The following is a 19,106-nucleotide window of genomic DNA, read 5'->3' as shown; positions in this document are numbered from 1 at the left end:
AAATAATATTCCATGATTACCAGATTCAAAAATTTGCAGTCCTAAAAACCGAGGTTCTGCCTAGCCAAAGACAAGGAATAAAGAACTGTACAAGGCCTGGATAATCATCAACAAGCAAAACATCTCCATTCTGACAGCGAGGTGCACCTGTATGACAGGGTATGTGAACTTAAATTTTTACATTTCATTCTTAGCATTCAGTGTCCGCAGTTTAATTAACCATGTGTTACTTTTTTGCTAAAATCATTCCTGAAATCAAAATATAAGCAATGTGTAGGATTCAGCATAGCGTGAGCTTACCTGATATAAAATGAGAACTGCAGAGTACAGCTTTTTTAATAAAGTTCTCACTCCAATTACCCCTTCTGATAGCTGTTTGCCAAAGACACCTGCGGTTATCATTAAAAGCAGTGTGGTGTACAGTAAAAATTAAGTTTTCTATTTTTGGACTTTTGATTTAGGCATCCTACCGCACAACACGACATGTTTATTGTTGCAATCGGCCTTTTTTTGCAACCGGTATGCGTGTTTGAACCCGTGTGATGTCATGTGTGATGTAGGTTGGTAATTCCCCTACAGGACTGTACCAAAGGGAAGTTGGTCATTTTTGTCATGTCATATACATTTGTTGAATTAATCTTTGAATGCCTGTTATAATAATTTATAAAGTCATTAACCTAAAAATATATATTTTTAAATAGCGTACAAACTACTAGACCCATCGATAAGGTGTGTGCCTCACTTCATCAGACAAAGATAAAGACGTTTTTTTTACTGTAATGAAATGTTATTTTGAAAGAAATGTCTGAATTAAAGTTATGTTTTTGTTAGCAGAATGTTGCTAGGCAACAGATGCATGCATATTCAAAGGCACTGGAGTAAATAGCTGATGCTGAAATGTATGCGGTCAATTTGACCGTTATAACCATTAAGGTAGAAATACTCAGAACTCATTTGTGTTTTGTAGTTTTATATATTATTATTATTATTATTTTATATTATTTTGTTATCAAAATAACAGTGTTGGAATGAAATATACATTAATTTAGGAAAAAAATATAGATAATGGGTTTCATTTTAACAAAGTAATTTTAAAATACAATATTTAAAAACAGCCAAAATGGCTGGTTCAGTAGCTTAACTGTGTTGTAATAGAAAACCTAGAGACTTAAATTATGAATTAATTGTGAAATATGCATAAATATATACAGTAATGTGCAAAAGTCTTAGACACCCAACAGCTTTGGTGGCCTAAAACTCTTGCACATTGTCGTATCTCTTTGACTCACATAATTATTCCATTATTAACAGATGAGAAAACCAAAAATATATAACATTACTTTCCAAAAAGCATAGTGTGAAAATGTTCAAGTCCAAAAGATTAAAAAAAGATGTATCTGGAAGTACTCATGTAAGTTGATGAAAGGATTCCATGGTATGATTGTTTTTCTTATAAAGAGACAGACTTAATATACAGGACAAATCAGGATGAGAGCACAACATTATAAAATCACCAATGGAAATGGAAAGAGAGTAGCACTTTATAAAAACTGTTAAAAAAAATCTGTAATTTTAGGTTGGGGTGCTGAAAAACAAACATTGTTGTTATGTAATCAAGATATTAAAATTAATGAAAACAACTCAACTTTCAAAGACCACCAATCACTTCACTGAGCAAAAGTCATGGCATAATAACACATCCACATCTCAGCAGGGTCCGTCTTGTTTTTGGGTCCCCTAGAAACATTTTTGTTGTGTTACATGGATATTTGCAAGTGCTGTGACCAATTTGCAACACGTGTGCTGTCAAATAGATGAAGATTGTTTCTTTATTTGCTGGTGTTTTTTGTAATTCTACGTGCTTTTTTTAAATTGCAGCGCACTAAGCTTTCTCGGCCACCGTACAGAAGTGATAAAGTCAGGCATTAGGGTTAGGCATACTACACTGTAAAACCCAAGTTAAGCTAACCAATTGCAACAAACCATTTAAGTTTAAAAGCTATTCCTAATGAGTATAGTAAACTTAATCCATTTGAGTAATGAAACAATTTAAGCACAGTAAAACCCAATAAATGTAGAGAACTCAAACCAATTGAGTACTGTAAAACCCAATAAGTTAGGGCAACTCAAACCATTTGAGGAAACCGATTACTAAAAACCATTTGAGTAAAAAAAAATAATAATACAAATCTATATGAGTATTGTAAACTTACTCCATTTAAGTTAAAGTAATGAGGTATTTAATTAACGAATTACCTTCTACACTCAGGGCGTACTTACACTACTATGCTATGCGAACCATGCTCAGGCCTGTTTCCCGGGTCATTTGAGAAATGTGAGTGCTCCGAATCTGGCTCAGACACAGTTCTTTTGGCCTGCCCTGGCCCAGTTGGAAGAGGTGTGCCAGAGCGCAGTTCACTTGGCCTTTGGTGCGGTATGCTTGTAGTGTGAGTGCAAAACGTGCCTGAGCACAAACCTGAAGACGAGACGTGACATTTACGAGATTGTTTCATCTGGATTTATAAATCATTCAAACTGTTGTAAATTATTAAAGACAAACCCCTCATTGCACAACAGCTGCACCTTTAGCAAACCTCCTAATTCCTGCAGCACGAGGACTTTATGATTGTTTATGAGTGTCAAAAGTGGCTGATCTGTTCGGCGAAATATTTGACTGCGTGCCACTGCATATCAAACAACTAAAATGATATAACTAAAGAAATCACCACTGTGCTGAGCGAAAGCGCTTACTGAACAGCACATCATCGATGACATAAGCATACCCAGGCCCGAATGTAATGTGAGTGTGGGCCGTCGCAGGAGACAGGAGGGGGGACAATTCTGCTTTGGCCCGGTTCAAGGCAACTGTACATATTGTGAGTACACCTTTAGTTCAAAACTGTTTTCAAATGAGTTTAATTAATTTTAGTCAATTTTTAGTTAACTACACTTATTTCATTTGGTTAAGTTGACTGTTGGGTTTTACAGTGTAACAATCAACTAACAACAAAAATACCAGTAAACTATTGCAAACCTTAGTAAATTGCATTGCATGATTCATTTAAAAACTGTCCTCCCGTCCATGCCTTTTCAACTTGAATTTTTCACAGTATGCAGTAAATCCTGACTGTACTTTTAAAACGGCTAAAGAGATTTGCACAGTGCACGCTGTTAGTAAACCTAACAGCGTACACACACACACACACACATACACTATTTACATACTATTTGTGACAGGGATTAACTTTGTGTGTAAAACTCATAACCTTGCACCAGTCCAACCTTTGCAGGTATATAGACTATTTAGCAAGCAGAAACCTTGTTCAATAATTATAGCCTTATTTAATTCACCTTATTTAATAAATCTATACTTTTCTTCGATTTGAGGAAAGACATATATGACATAAGACATACATAAGCTGATATCCTGGTTGATTGATGTGTTTTCACAGCAGACATAATGTTATCATGTACTACTAAAGTTGAAGCGTTCCATGCACATCTTATTTAATATGGGCCACAAGGCTGATTACTCTTTTTCTAACCAATCATGTTCATGCATTAAAAATAGCATGTAATTACTACGAACCAAAAGGAAAATAGCAAAGTAAAATGAGCTGCTGTTATATGTGCTAACACTTTAGATTCATTATTATTACACAACAGTTAGTTAATTGGTTCTTACTGAATGACTGGTTTGTAACCCTCCTTAACACTGCAAGTCTGTCATTTGGATTTTTTAGTGACTCTTTCTGCAGGTCATATTGTTATGCCGGTAGGTGGCGACAAGTGACCATATTCATGGGAGAATCATGCTGCGCCCCAATTTGCATACTATCCATCCTAAATAGAATTAATATGTCCCAAATCATAGTATGTTGAAAAGAGCATATTAAATGTTCCCGGATGGTTTACTATTTTTTGGTAAAAATATTTAGTGAAGAACTGTCTATACTCTAACCGCTGATATCGCAAACAGTACATTGCATGTTGACTCATTGATTTGCACCACCTCTGCGATGCATGTCCACAACTTTATGCATTGGGTTAAATTAGGCTTTGCAGTCTCCATGTCCAGTCCATTAATGACACTGTATCTGTTCAGTTGAGGGAACGGAACCAACCCCGTGACATCAGACACATCGGTATTCCAGGATGGCGGCACTCTTACACTAAAATCTATAGTGTTGCTTTACACAATGTTCAGGGCGTTTTCCAAGACTCTCCTCCACCCCAGCACTATCTGTGTTTAGATTTGCTATGGGGGTTGTGTGCTATGTTTGCAGCAGCAGTGTGTTATAAGCTGCGTCCCAAATGGCACACTATGCACTCATGCACTATGTACTTATGCACTTACACACTCAACAGGATAGTATATGTATGCAGAGTCATCCCAAATGGCACACTGTTTTTTTACTAAGCGAAAATTCAAACTGTTTCCCTAATGATGTTTGACAGTTGCCAAATCAGTGACATAAACGACCGAATTATCAAATAATACCTGCCGTAAGAATAACCGCATTAACCATCGGGAGGCGCTATAATCACTCTCGTAGGAGAATTTTGCTTTCACAATCCAAAATAAATAAAGCTATTCAACATGTGCGCCCGATAGCTCCGCCCCTTCCGCTACGTAAGCAAACCTGCGGTCGTTGAGTGCATGAAGTGTCCATCATTCCACACTTCATTGTACCGACTCCCAGTTTTCAGTGTGAACACACTACTTACACTATTTATACTACAAAATAAATAATCAAATAAGTATGCAATTTGGGACGCAGCTACTGTCTCAGACTGCATGTCTGTGAATATACTGGCAGCAAGTCTCAGTAGCTCTGCTATAAAAATCAAAGCACCAGCAACAGCAGCATAGAAGATCTATGCCTCCAAGACCAACCACATGAATATAGGAATATACATAGTTATTACCACACTAATTCTGTTGTCATGAAAGAATTTAATTCATGTGAATTAGCCTCTGACTCACAAAAATGTGAGATGAAGTTGGGATGTCTTTATTTTGTGTTGCAGATTTTTTCGAAAGAGCTGTTTTTGGTCACCTACACAGTTCAAAGCTGTTTTCACTCTGGTGGGTAAACCCTTCAAAGGGATTTAGGCATCAGGATGAGCCGTTCTGAATGGAGCTACTAAGTAAGGACTACATTTTCCAAAAAATGTTGAAGCCATTAGAAACACTGCAAAGTGCATGTGCACTAAGAATTAGATCTGCACAATATTTTTCATGTTGTCATTATAGCCTTGTTATCTTTTCAAATATTAAAAAAAGGGTGAATTCTGTCTCTTTTTCCAGCAAGTTGTTAGAGTGGTTGACCGTGGTATTGGTTACTTAGCAACCAGCAGTAAACATGGCAATTATACCGTAAACATCTGAGTTGCCATAATTTACTCAGCGAATGTGTTTCCATCGCTTTCCCATTATGTGCAATATCTCTGTCTTAAGTCTAAACCAACTCAAGCTAGATTTTAAAAAATGCATGAAAAGATTTTTAATTGATATTTGCCATTTCTCTCATTAATTTCTCATGCAATACTTACAGGATTATTATTACAGGATTGTAAAGTGAGCAACACAATAAATTGTTCGCTCAATAGATTCATTCACACATACAGTCGAGCCTGACATTAATCGTAATTGCAATTGCAGATATCTCTAATTGTTTTTTTGACTAGTCGAATTATAATTATGACTAGTTAAAATATAATTAGAGATATCTCTAAATATATTTATGGAGTCAGAACAAAGATTTAAATGCTAAAAAGGCTTGCCATAGAGAGCGCTTCTGAACAGCGCAGCAGCGATGATGTAAGCCTGCCGAGGCCCGATATGGTGTGAGCGCGGGCCGTCGGGGGAGACGGGAGGGGGGACAAGCGTGCTTTGGCCCGGTTAGAGGCAACTGTACCTAGTGTGAGTACGGCCTTAGAGAGTCATTCCATCATTCCCAGTTCATCATTCCTCAGCTTCTCACAGGATCGGGTTTCCAAAGCTTGTCAATAATCAAGCGACGTTATTATTATCAGCTCAAGAAGTTAGTTATTTCAGATATAGACACGCGGCGGCGGCAAGTAATCTCACACTGTGTATTTTAAACATGACAGGTCCTTTGTTTTCATTCTGGCTTACTGCGTAAGCGAATGACGTATCGCTGTAAACCAATAGCGTTCAGCTGCGCGTCTAGCTCCGCTTTTTGGTACCCTTTCTTGTGTTTGGGACCCTTTCTAAAGGGTGCCGAAAAAGTGGTACGGTTTGGTTTGGTATGCCTTTTGACAGTGGAAACGGCCATAAAAGCGTACCAAACAGAACCGTACCATACCGTACCACTCAGTGGAAACGGGCCATAACAATATAGCGTTCCTGAGTCCCGACATTATTTTGGAACAGCATATCTGTGAATTATTCTTATTGAGCACAGCCAGTGCTCACGACTGTTACACATGCTAAATGCATGGACCAGTGCTTTCTGCACATGCCTTTTTGTTTTTTTGCACTGTCTGTGCGCGCATCTTCGCATAATGGTCCTCAGAGCGGGCTTTGACATGGCAGATCTAACTGAAAATGTGCTGTCCTTGAAGGACGTTCAGCTTGCATTAGATATCGGCCAGTTTACTGTTAGGAAACCCACATCATGCAGATCTTTTTCAAGAGTCACAGACGCAAATGGAAAATTATCATTTGCATGATGTGACAATACCTCAATGTTTTACCCTATAGCAGTCACAAGACTGGAACCTTAGGTTTACGGCAGCACTCATGTCTCATCACAAAGTGGCAAACAAAACTGACATTAAGCCTAAAATCCTTGCACAACTTACAGTTTTATGTGTTATCTCTCTCTTTTGGTAGTACCCAATTTAAATGAGATTTTGGAAACCAAATCGAAATTTAGCAGGAACAGTCGGGTTGGGTAGAAAATTATTCTAAGCGGGCAGCAGGTGAACAAAGACTGAATATACAGCGGTAGTGTTTGGGTACGTTATAAAACCTTGCGGGAGCGGGACTATAAAAACAGTCCCACGTAGACCTCTACCTTGCAGCAACTGACAATAACGTATCTTCCAAGATACATATAAGACTTAATAACATCAGACATACTGTGAAAATTTTCTTGTTCTGTTAAATATATTTTGAGAAATAATTAAAAAGAAAAATCAAATAGGTCATAATAACTGTGACTTTAACTGTAAGCATGACATCAGAGTTTTCACAAATTTGTGATATTTGATAAAATTTGTGATTTGAGACAATAACTGTGCTGTTTTCATAAACCTTCAAAACATTTAACTCAAATATAGTGCGTAATCTGTCATATATTCTTTTTGCATATCTTTTTTGAATTTAGAATTCTGAAGCCTATTATAAAAGAATTACACATGAAATTGGAATTTTCATAATATTGTCCCTAAACAGTTTGTTTGTGTAACCCCGCCGGTCCTACACCACACAAACCTGCTCCGAGCTGGAATCGAACTTGCGACCTTCCTGCATGGAAGGAGATTGCTCTAACAAGGAGGCTAAAGACCATGAACTCTACCATCTGTTGCTAGAGTACCTTTAGAGGTCAGAGGAGTGAGGTTTACCTGCACAGCACTTCACTAGCTGGCCTCCGTTACACTTGCATTGACATGCATATAAAAATCCGGTCGCCCACTGAAGCTAAGCATGGCTGCGCACGGTCAGTACCTGGATGGGAGACCACATGGGAAAGCTTGGTTGCTGCCAGAAGTGATGTTAGTGAGGCGAGCAGGGGGCGCCCAACCTGCAGTCTGTGTGGGTCCTAATGCCCCATTATAGTAACAGGGACTCTATACTGCTCAGTGAGCGCCGTCTTTTGGATGAGACGTTAAACTGAGGTCCTGACTCTCTGTGGTCATTAAAAATCCCAGGATGTCCTTTGAAAAAGAGTAGGGGTTTAACCCCAGCATCCTGGCCAAATCTGCCCACTGGCCTCTGTCCATCATGGCCTCTTAACCATCCCCATATCATAAATGGCTTCGTCACTCTGTCTCCTCTCCACCAATCAGCTGGTGTGTGGTGTGCAGTCTGGCGCAAACTGGCAACCATCGCGTCATCCAGGTGGATGCTGCACACTGGTGGTGAATGAGGAGATTCCCCCCTACATGTAAAGCGCTTTGAGTGCCCAGAAAAGCGCTAAATAAATGTAAGGAATTATTATTATTATTATTATTAAAATCCAAAATGGTCTCATTACCTGCATTCTTTAAATCATCATTTTAAATATTCCAATATTATACAGGTGTTCAATAAGAGAACTTTCCTCTTTTAGGCAGGTTTTGTAATGTGATTTCAGATTGCACTATACATAATGTAATTATTTGCTTAAATCAAACTCTTTGCTATCATGTGATGATATTACTAAAGCATCTGTCCTGTCTAATTTTTCATCTATAACCTAATTGCAACAATGCGAGTTATTTTGCTCAGAGGTTATACACATTCCAGTGAGAACTGAAGGCTTCGTCTTCTCAGCGTTTCCCTCTGTGCTGTGGCACACAATGCTGGCCCTCATCAGATTAGCGTGTGCTGGAGCTGTCGGCCGCCCCCGGCTTCCCCTGATATGACCCCGTTCCATCTCTCAAAGAGGGACTCATGTGATTTCCTTTCTCTCATTTTCTTTCCAAACCATCATCAATGTGCATGCAAAGTGGATGCCTCCCTGCTTTTAGCCACTTCAGCGTGAGATTTTATATATTTATATATATCAGCCTGGCCAACAAGCAGCTGCAATTACGTTCTCTGAAAAATTTATTAAGCTTCTCGCTTAAGCCCTGATGGGGAGCTCTGCCAAATTGCAGTTTCCAAGGATATCAATCAAGACATTACATATGTTTTTTGATGATTTAACTGTCCATAAGTGACTAGAACATTTCATATCACAGTTTGAAATCTTGCAAATCCTGTGCTCACCAAAACATTACACTATTTGTTGTAAAACAGCAGTGTGCTTTGTGTTGGGTCTGTCAAGAGGGGAATATGATGCACATTATAGACACGATTTTCCCTTCTTGCTTTTTTGCTATTCTGTTTGAAGTGCAGCGCTGGTCATTGGACATGATGTAACTGTTCTTGGAAGCCAATTGTTGAGATGGAAGTTTTTCAATAGCTTTCAAGCAGGAGGGCGAGATTGCCTTAGCTATATCTATGTACCAGTTCTGTCAGCTCGCTTATTAGGCCACTTGGTTTCAGTTGATGCTAGAAAAGAAAAGAGCAGAATTACTGAATGGGGGCCCAGACTCCCAGGGGTCTGAAGCAGTGAAACGCCCTCTGGCCTGTTTTTGTAGCTGAACTAGTAGTAAGATTTGTTATCAGGATGCTCTAAGCTTGAATCTTTGTTGTTTTGCAATCACATACACTTTGATAAAATATACTGTATATTTTTGTAAAAGAGGTCTTGACAGTTATGCCCAAAGAAGATCCATTTAGCCTCCCCAAACATCCTTTCAGCAAACAGTTCATAAAATAATCATTATTTCTTATTTTAAATACAACCCCAAATCAGAAAAAGTTAAGACAGTATGAAAAATGCAAAGAAAAAAAGTAGTGATTTCTAAATTTACTTTGACTTGTGTTTCATTTCAGACAACACAACAAACATTATTTAATGTGTTCAGCATGATTTTTGTTATTGTTTTTTTTTATAAACACATATTCAAATGTTGGTTCTTGCAACACATTTCAAAAAAAGTTAGAATACTAAACCACTTGTGTACCACTTTGTAATGTTGCCATTCTTTTTCACAACATTTAAAAGACAATCAGGGACTGAGGACACCAAGTAATAAAGTTTTCCAGGTGTAACTTTGTTCCATTCTTCCAGCAAACCAATCTGAATGAGGTATGGGGTCTTTGTTGTCACACATTCTCTTTTGGAGACAGGTTGGGACTGCAGGCAGGCCAGTAAAGCACCTGTATCCTCTTCCTACACTCCCAGGACATTGTAAAGTGTGCAGAATGTGGCTTTCCATTGTCTTGTTAAAGTATGCATGGCTGTTCCTGGGAAAGATGTCTTCTTGAAGGCAGCAAATGTGCTCTGAAATCTCTATGTACTTTTTAGAATTAATAGTGCCATCCCAGAAGTGGAATTTACTACTGACACAAACCATTACCATGAAAAACCCTGGCCTTTGGACTTGTTGCTGGTATAAGTCTGGATGATTCTTTTCTTCTTTAGTCCGGATACCTGAAAAACTTATTCATATATTTTTTTTCACAGTTCACGTTTCCACTGTATGATGGTCCATCCCAGATACCTCTGAGCCCAGACAAGTCGACAGCACTTCTGAACACTGTTACATAGGGCTACCTTTCAGCACAGTGCAGTTTTAACTGGCATTTGGGGATGCAAATGCATATTTTGGTAAGGTTTGCCAAAGAAGTCCTGCCGCCTTGTGGTGATATCACTTATAGATGAATGACGATTCTGGATGCAGTGCCACCTGAGGGATTTGAGATCACACAAAGTTCAGGTTAGGGTTGTGCCCTTGTCCTTTATGCTCTGATATTGAATCTTTTAATTATGGTATGCACAGTTGAAAATGAAATATCCAAATGTCCTCCTATCTTTCTTTAAGGATCATTGATTTTAAACATCTCAATCATTTTCTCACGTATTTGTTGACAAACTGTCAATCTTCAGCCCATCTTTGCTCCTAAAGAACTAGACCTTTCTTGGAAGCTGCTTTTGTACAAAATCATAATTACGATCACCTGGTAACATCGCCTGTTTCAAATTACATCATTATTTAACCAATTTCTGTCTCAACTTTTTTTTCAGGTCTGAATGACAGGAAAGGATCACTACTTTCTTTTTTTTATTTGTGTTTTCCATACTGTCCCACTTTTCTTTTTTTTTTTTTTTTTTGGGGTCGTAAATAAATGTGCCCTTTATGCTATTATAAATATTTCTAATTTAGAGGTCTTCGAAAAGAGGTCTGCATTCATCCAGTTTCTAAAAATATGCATTTAAAAGCATAAACAATCTCAAATGATTTGTTTAAAGGTCCTGCCTGTTTGAACCACTTTTTTTCCAAGAGTCTATCTCAGTGGTGCTCAACCCTGCTCCTTGAGATCGACCTTCCTGCAAAGTTCAGCTGAAACCCTGATCAAACACACCTAAACCAATTAATGATGACCTAAACAGCACTTGATAATTACAGGCAGGTGTGTTTGATATGGGTTGCAACTGAAATCTGCAGGAAGTTCGATCGCCAGGAACAGGGTAACTAAAACTAAAAGTTCAGATTGCCTAATCAGTTATGATTGATCTGCCATTTACAGCACGCAACGAAACCAACACTCCCATCACAATATCTGAAATTTCTCTTCGGAACCTTTGTCAGCAATAATGTATATACTTCTAGGATAATGATGGTGTTGATTTGACCATATCAATCCGTACCATGCCCAAGCATGAAGGACTGGAAGCACTAAACTGGAAGATCAACCCAAATCCCCATCGCATAACATGAGCAAGACGTTCCTTACTTTGTCTGTGGTCATTATGAGAAGTATAGTTGTATCAGAAAAAAACAGACCTTGCAGCTAAAATGTAACCAAAATGAAAAAAAAAACAAAAAACTCAACAATCACAAGAGAAAGAGGCATAAAATAAGTCATCTATTATGACTGTCAATATCAAAGTGATTCATGTGAAAATAAAGTGCCAATCATAGAAATTTCTTATCAGATTTTTTTTAACTTGGTGTAGCCCCAGGAATAAAACAAGCTCATTGGAAATGCATGCTTCAACTTACATATTTGTGAAACCACAAAAATATATTAGACATATGTTTGACTGTAGTTTATAGTTAAAATAAATGCCATGGGGCAGTAAGACACCAGCAATGTTCTTTTTCTTCATTTTTTTACACTATTGATAGTTGTAGGAACATTTTATCAAAGAACAAAGGATTTTTTAATGCAGATCTTTGCAAATCACCACACAAATAGCACTAAACAACTTAACAGAGTCAATAATTTGCCTTATCTTTATCTAAACTTTTCTGTCTTGGTCAGTTGCTTGGTATTTCACTTTGTACATTTTTATACATGATGCAGATTGCTTGTGCTTGAATCCACTGAATATAGAAAAATCTAATTCAATGGAAGTGAACAAGACCAAAAGTAATCACCCAAAAAGATTCCAATCACTGCACCCACTTGTATGTAAAGAATAAGGTCAATAACAAAATGTACTTTTTGTAACACATTTCAAATTTGCAAAACAGCGCCCTCTGAAGGATTTTATATCTGAAGCAAGCAATAAATTTAGAACGTATTTAACGTTCAGCCGATTCCAATGTTATCATTCAATTGAATTGGCATTATCAGTGGTTATGAGCTGATAGATATGGGGCAGTAGGGGCCTTCTGCACCTACTGGTAGGCTCATAAGGCTGTTATCTTCTATTTACATAGTTAATCAGCTATGAATCACATACGGCTGCGGCTGGAAGTTAACAAGAATTATTTATGTTATTTATTAAATTTCCCATTCATTGTATTTTATTAACGTCTACCCCTACCTTAAACCCAACCTACACAGTAATGTAAAAACAGATCTGTATCTAGAGTGTTCTCTATTAGTATAGTTGATTAACCATGTGGATGGATGATAAGTAGGTGCAGAAGGCCCGTACTGGCCTCTGATCAGCTGACAAGCACTGATAACGTCCATTAATTAATTCATTTTCTTTTCGGCTTAGTACCTTTATTAATCTAACGTCGCCACAGCAGAATGAACCGTCAACTTATACAGCGTATGTTTTACGCATGCAGCGGATGCACTTCCAGCTGCAACCCATCACTTGGAAACACCCATACACTCTCATTTACACACATACACTACAGACAATTTTAGCTTACCCAATTCCCAAATGTCTTTGGACTTGTGGGGGAAACCGGAGCACTCGGAGGAAACGTGAACATGGAGAGAACATACAAACTCCACACAGAAATGCCAACTGACCCAGCCATGCTCAAACCAGCGGTCTTCTTGCTGTAAGGCAACCACACTTCTGTGCCACCGTGTTGCCAAAGCCCATTCAATCGAGTGATGACATTCGAAGCGTGTGTTATGTTTCGCAATATATGTAAACTGAGGCATATATTTCCAATGAGCCTATGCTGGAATAATGACTAATCACACATTTTTGTTGAGATTATGAACACTGCTGAAAATTTTCAATAAAATGTTCAACCCAACATTTGGGATGGTCCATATTTGACCCAAAATGTAAACATTTTTAGAGTACATATAGTGCACACCAGACTAATTAGCATCAAAAATAGTTGCTTCTTCTCTACATAATGTCAAGCACCCAAATCAACCAGATTTCAGATTTCAAATCAAGTGTTTGCAGTCAGGTCAACGTAGTCACTGAAGACCTTAGACAGGCATTGTGCTGATTTGTTACGGATCTACTTAGATTAGTTACACAAGTAAAACCGTATTTCTTAACGATTCGTTTCAGTAGTTGAGAACTGATGCTTTCTTAGAGGGGACAGTCATATTATTTATCTTCCACTTTGGTCTTTAAAACCTTTTACATTCACAAACAGCCACATTACACACTGTCTGAAAATAATATTTGAAAAAAGCATAACCGGGGCACTTTAATAATCTCAAAAAGTATTTTCCACTAAAAAGAACCGTTTGTACATTTGTACAAACAAGTTGTGTGATTGTTAGATGGAGCCATAAACTCCAACAAAGAACCATTATTTTTCAGAGTGTACTGTACAGCCCGAAACACATTGATAATTTTTTGCCACTTGCATAATCTTCACACATCCTCCAACACTGAGGTTTATTAACATACATTGTTGTTAACATGAGCCTTAACCCACTGTAAAACCTGCGATATGGTGACTAACCGAATAATTATTCATTTTTGTTGATTATAAATTGTTAGAAGAATATATATAAGAACTATTTGTCTTACTTCAAGTGGCTGAAAAACACCCAAGCCCTCAACTAAAGTGCATTTATAAATAGAATACAGTGTTTTTTTTTAACACAATGGCATAAAAATCTTGCCAAGAAGAACAAACAAAATAAAAAATGAATCATACTTATTTGGCCCAGACTTGAGATCTTGAATGTAATCTTTGATATTAGAGACATGAATAAACTGTTCATTTGTCGCTGAGATGTAAATGCCATGGACATTTCATTACATGATTATACTGGCATTAACATATAAATTGCATTTAAATGGGCATAATCAAATTTAGACTTTAAAATCGTGATAATTCATGTCATTGTATGCAGCCTTTGACTGATCTGGGTAATTAAGCATCATGGGGAATGAATTTTGCATGTATTTAATATTCTTTAAGTGACACAAATTCACAATAAGCTTTACTTTGCAAGCCCATCAGGACCGAGGACAGCAGACATGAGACTGAAAACCATGTGCTTCTAATAAGAAAACAGCTGCTGTGTGAAATTTTCAGAGGTTTTAACAGTTAAATGTAGGTTTATTTGATAATCACTGCTCCAAAACGTCTCGCATTATACACTCGTCTTTATACACAGAAGCGATGTAATGAAAGTGCCTGCGTCATATCTAAGCCTTTTCTATCCAGTTTTGTAGCATGTTGAACATTTACTCCTATAAATAACACCTACAGTTGAAGTCAGACTTATTAACCCCCCTAAATTATTTGTCCTCCTGTTTAATTTTTCCCTAATTTTTGTTTAACGGAGAGATTTTTTTCAACACATTTATAAACATAATAGTTTTAATAATTAATTTCTAATAACTGATTTATTTTATCTTTGCCATGATGACAGTAACTAATATTTTAGATATTTTTCAACACACATCTATACAGCTTAAACTGACATTTAAAGGTTTAACTAGGTTAATTAGGTTAACTAGGCAGGATAGGATAATTAGGCAAGTTATTGTATAACGATGGTTTGTTCTGTAGACTTTCAAAAATATATATATATCCTTAAGGGGCTAATCATTTTGACCTTAAAATGGTTTTAAAAAATTAAAAACTGCTTTATTGTAGCCGAAATAAAACAAATAAGACTTTCTCCAAAGGAAAAAATATTATCAGAAATGCTGTGAACATTTCCTTGCTCTGTTAAACATAATTTGGGAAATTGTTGAAAAAGAAAACAATTCAAAGGGGGTTTAATAATTCTGATTTCAACAGTAGTTAAAGTGGACCGCCACTGTCTTCGAAGGAGTTTTCACATTTGACCAGGTAACCTGTCGTGTTTATCTGAGGACATTAAAAAAAACTATTTAATTAGACTTTTAAATATGAATACATCGCAGTTAGAAATATGTGCACAAAGAGCTTAGAGATCCCATAACACTATTTACAGAGCACACAAACAAACTCATACACAGGTAAACAAAATGTGTCCATGCACACGCTGCAGCACTAACATAACATTATGTATGGGTCAGTGACATGTGAAAGTGATAACTCCAGGTCCATCAAATTCTGCAATTCTTCTACTTTTTTATTTTATACTTTTCATTGAATTTAAAATTACATTTGTATGGCTTAATGTAACAAATGACAAGGTGTTTTAAACATAATTTGAAAATAAATCAAGAGATTATTTATTTATTTCACTACAAATTAAACTCTAAAGCATCTTTATCTTTAAAGAATATTGTTTATATTTATGAATAAAATGAATTTCATTTTGCTTCCTAAGACCTTGCCGTATTGTCAGTAGTAAAAGGTATTATTTTGTATTACCTATTTATTTATTTATTTATTTATTGTGATTCTCAAAGTAAATATATATATATATATATATATATATATATATATATATATATATATATATATATATATATATATATATATATCTCTTTATGAATCAACTACAATTTATCATCTTCTTCTGGTGACAAAAAGTCATCTACCCATGCCTCGGATGAGTATTAGCAAATTCTAATTTAGGGTGAACTATTACCTTAAGTGTAGCATTACCGGGCTATAAAAACTTTATTTATCAGAATTCATGATGTTTTGTAAAACTGTATAACAGTTTGAAAACGCTGAGTATATTTAATTTTCGTTGCATTGATAATTTTGTATTACTTGATGGCTATGCAATATAAAATATTATATTATATTATATTATATTATATTATATTATATTATATTATATTATATTATATTTTATTTTATTATATTATATTATATTATATTATATTATATTATATTATATTATATAACATTATATTATATTCATCTTCTCATCTGTAACGCTTTTACTTGTCACTGACCCACATACATGAGTGTGCATTTACGTGCGTGTAGAATGTCGGCACATTATCTTCTTGAACGCTTTCCTAAAGTCTCTGTTGAAAATGGTGTAAATGATGGGGTTCACTGAGCTGTTACAGTAACCAATCCAGAAAAAGAGATTGAACAGAGAGTCCGGTATTGTGCAACTTTTTCGGCATATGGCGTGAAGGCTGTAGGTGAAGAAGAAAGGAAACCAGCAGAGCACGAACACCCCCATCACCACCGCCAGCACGAAGGTGAAGCGCTTCTCTCGCATCTGTGCCAGTTTGGATTTGGACAAAGACAGCTGACGCGCCCTCGGCTCCTGCTCGAGCTCCGACGCGCGGCTGCAAGCCCACGACAGCCGCCCGTTGGGCTTTGGGCACGATTGCGCGCCCTCCACTTTCCTGCTCTTGGCGAAACGCGAGTTCCTGTGCCTGTTGGAGACGCTGCTTTCCTCCAGGTCGATGTCGTCGAGTTCACCTTTGCGCTCTCGGCTGCCTGAGCTGTGGCTGCTGGGGCTCTCCACCTCGGACTTGCCTTTACGCACGAAGCAGGTCTCGGATTGCGACGGCTGCCTCTCCATTCCGTTCTTGGCCACGAAAACAGTGGACGCGCGCTGTTTGGCCACCCTGTAGATCCTGCAGTACACCAAAATCATAATAAGACCCGGTGCAAAAAACGACACGATACAGGAGGAAAGGATGTACCAGGTCTCGTTGTTTAGCAAACACTCAAGCTCATCGTGCTTGGTCATGAGAAGTGGTGGGAAGGAAATAACCGCTGAAATGACCCACACCACCGTGATCATGATCTTTATTCTCCGCGGAGTTCTTTTCAGGTTGTAGCTGACCGCTTTGGTAACCGACCAGTATCTGTCCAAACTTATGGCGCAGAGATGAACAATGGACGACGTGCAGAAAAGCACGTCCAAAGCCAGGTAGAAAGCACACCAGGTACTTCCAAAGTACCAGTAGCCCATCACCTCGTTGGCCAGGGAGAACGGAATGACCAAAGTGGCAACCAAAATATCAGCAGCCGCTAAAGAGACCAGAAAGAGGTTCTGTGGGGCGCGCAGAGCGCGGCTGGTAAACACGGCCACCACGACCAACACGTTCCCCACGATGGTCACCAAAATAATCACGGTCACCACGAGAACGATGAGCACCGACGCGCACTGTGAGTGCGGTGGCAGCCTTGGCGCGCTTGTGCCGTTAGTATCCTCGGATGAGTTCGGCAAGAGGAAGGTGATGGTACTTAAATCCATTCTTGGTTCCCTTGGCGCTGATACCCCATTTTCAGGCGTATTGTCATCCTTCAAACTTGTAGCATCCAACGTGAAGCTCTGCGCAGTCCTCCACACACTCCACGCCAGGCGTATCATACCAAAGATGGTGCTCTAATAACTTTTAAAACTCCCCATTGATTTGGTTGTTTTTTATCTGTTTCTGCTACCGTTTTGACGGGGCAGTGTTGAAGCACGCATAGCCAAGTCATGTTTTGTTTGCAGGAGCGCGCGCGGAGAGGCGGCGGGGATGCGCAGCGTTGAGCTCCTGTGTGTCGCGCTGAACAAATATGGGAGTGTTTGAGCCTGTGTCTCTCCTCCTCTGACTCTCTCCCTCTCTCGTTTTTTCTTCTTTAGAGTCGAGGGTGTGCTGTTTGTACTGCCAAATTAGACAAGCTTTTGAATAATTAACAATAAAAGATTGTAAAATCCATAGGTAGAAGCATGGTTTTATAACTTTCATTAACACGTCATGAATATGCATGACTTGTTATATATCCCAATATTAATTAAAGTTTTGACACATATTACTCAGTAAAAAGAATGTGGCAGCAGTGGTTGTCAGAAATGTATTATACAAATCATTGGGATAAAGTAAAATGAAATACAACATAACAATAATGTGCATATCTGATAAAACAAATGAGAAGAAAGTTATATCTTAAATAAAACCTTAAGAAATTTCGTAGCATACTACTACTACTACTTCTACTTCTACTACTACTACTACTACTACTACTACTAATAATAATAATAATAATAATAACAATAACAATAAATAAAATAACCAATATCTTAAAATAAAATAACTGTAATGTATATTAATATTAATATTGCATGTACATTTAAAAATAAAAGAATAAGCCCTTTAATAGTTTAATTCAGAATTATTAACCCCCCTGAATTATTAGCCCCCTGTTAATTTCCCCCCCACTTTATGTTTAACGGAGATCACATATTTTCAACACATTTCTAAACATGATAGTTTTAATAACTCATCTCTAATAACTGATTTGTTTTATTTTTGCCATGATGACAGTAAATAATTTTTGACTAGATATTTTTCAAGACACTTCTACAGCTTAAAGTGACATTTAAAGGCTTAATCAGGTTAACTAGGCAGGTCAGGGTAATTAGGCAAGTTATTGTATAACGATGGTTTGTTCTGCAGACTATCGAAAAAAAAAATTAGCTTAAAGGGCTTAAATTTTTTACCTTAAAATGCTTTTAAAAAAATAAAGCTGCTTTTATTCTATAGCCAAAATAAAAACAAAGAAGACTTTTTTTTCCAGAAGAAAAGAATATTTTTAGACATACAGTGAAAATTTCCTGAATCTGTTAAACATAATTTGGGAAATATTTAAAAAAGATAAAACATCTAAAGGGGGCTAATATTTCTGACTTCAACTGTATGTAATCTTATAACAACAAGCTAATCCAATTATCCACTAACATATTTTCCAGTGTGAACTGATAAAAGCTACATACTGTATATTATGTCAAATGTTTGCACTAT

The 19,106-nt window shown here is 37.2% G+C and overlaps 1 protein-coding gene across 1 annotated transcript; it reads right to left on the bottom strand.

Annotated features, from left to right (window-relative positions):
- Positions 1-16,324: 16,324 nt before the first annotated feature.
- Positions 16,325-17,572, bottom strand: adra2db (adrenergic, alpha-2D-, receptor b). Its single transcript, NM_194365.1, is given in 1 exon segment — positions 16,325-17,572. A coding segment is annotated over 1 exon segment (1,248 nt).
- Between the last annotated feature and the right edge of the window lie 1,534 nt (positions 17,573-19,106).

This window comes from Danio rerio, chromosome 21 (genome assembly GCF_052040795.2).
Source record: "Danio rerio strain M-AB ecotype USA chromosome 21, GRCz13ab, whole genome shotgun sequence".
Classification (NCBI taxonomy): domain Eukaryota; kingdom Metazoa; phylum Chordata; class Actinopteri; order Cypriniformes; family Danionidae; genus Danio; species Danio rerio.
The sequence above is the reverse complement of the archived record's forward strand: the minus strand, read 5'-3'. Positions and strand labels throughout refer to the sequence as shown.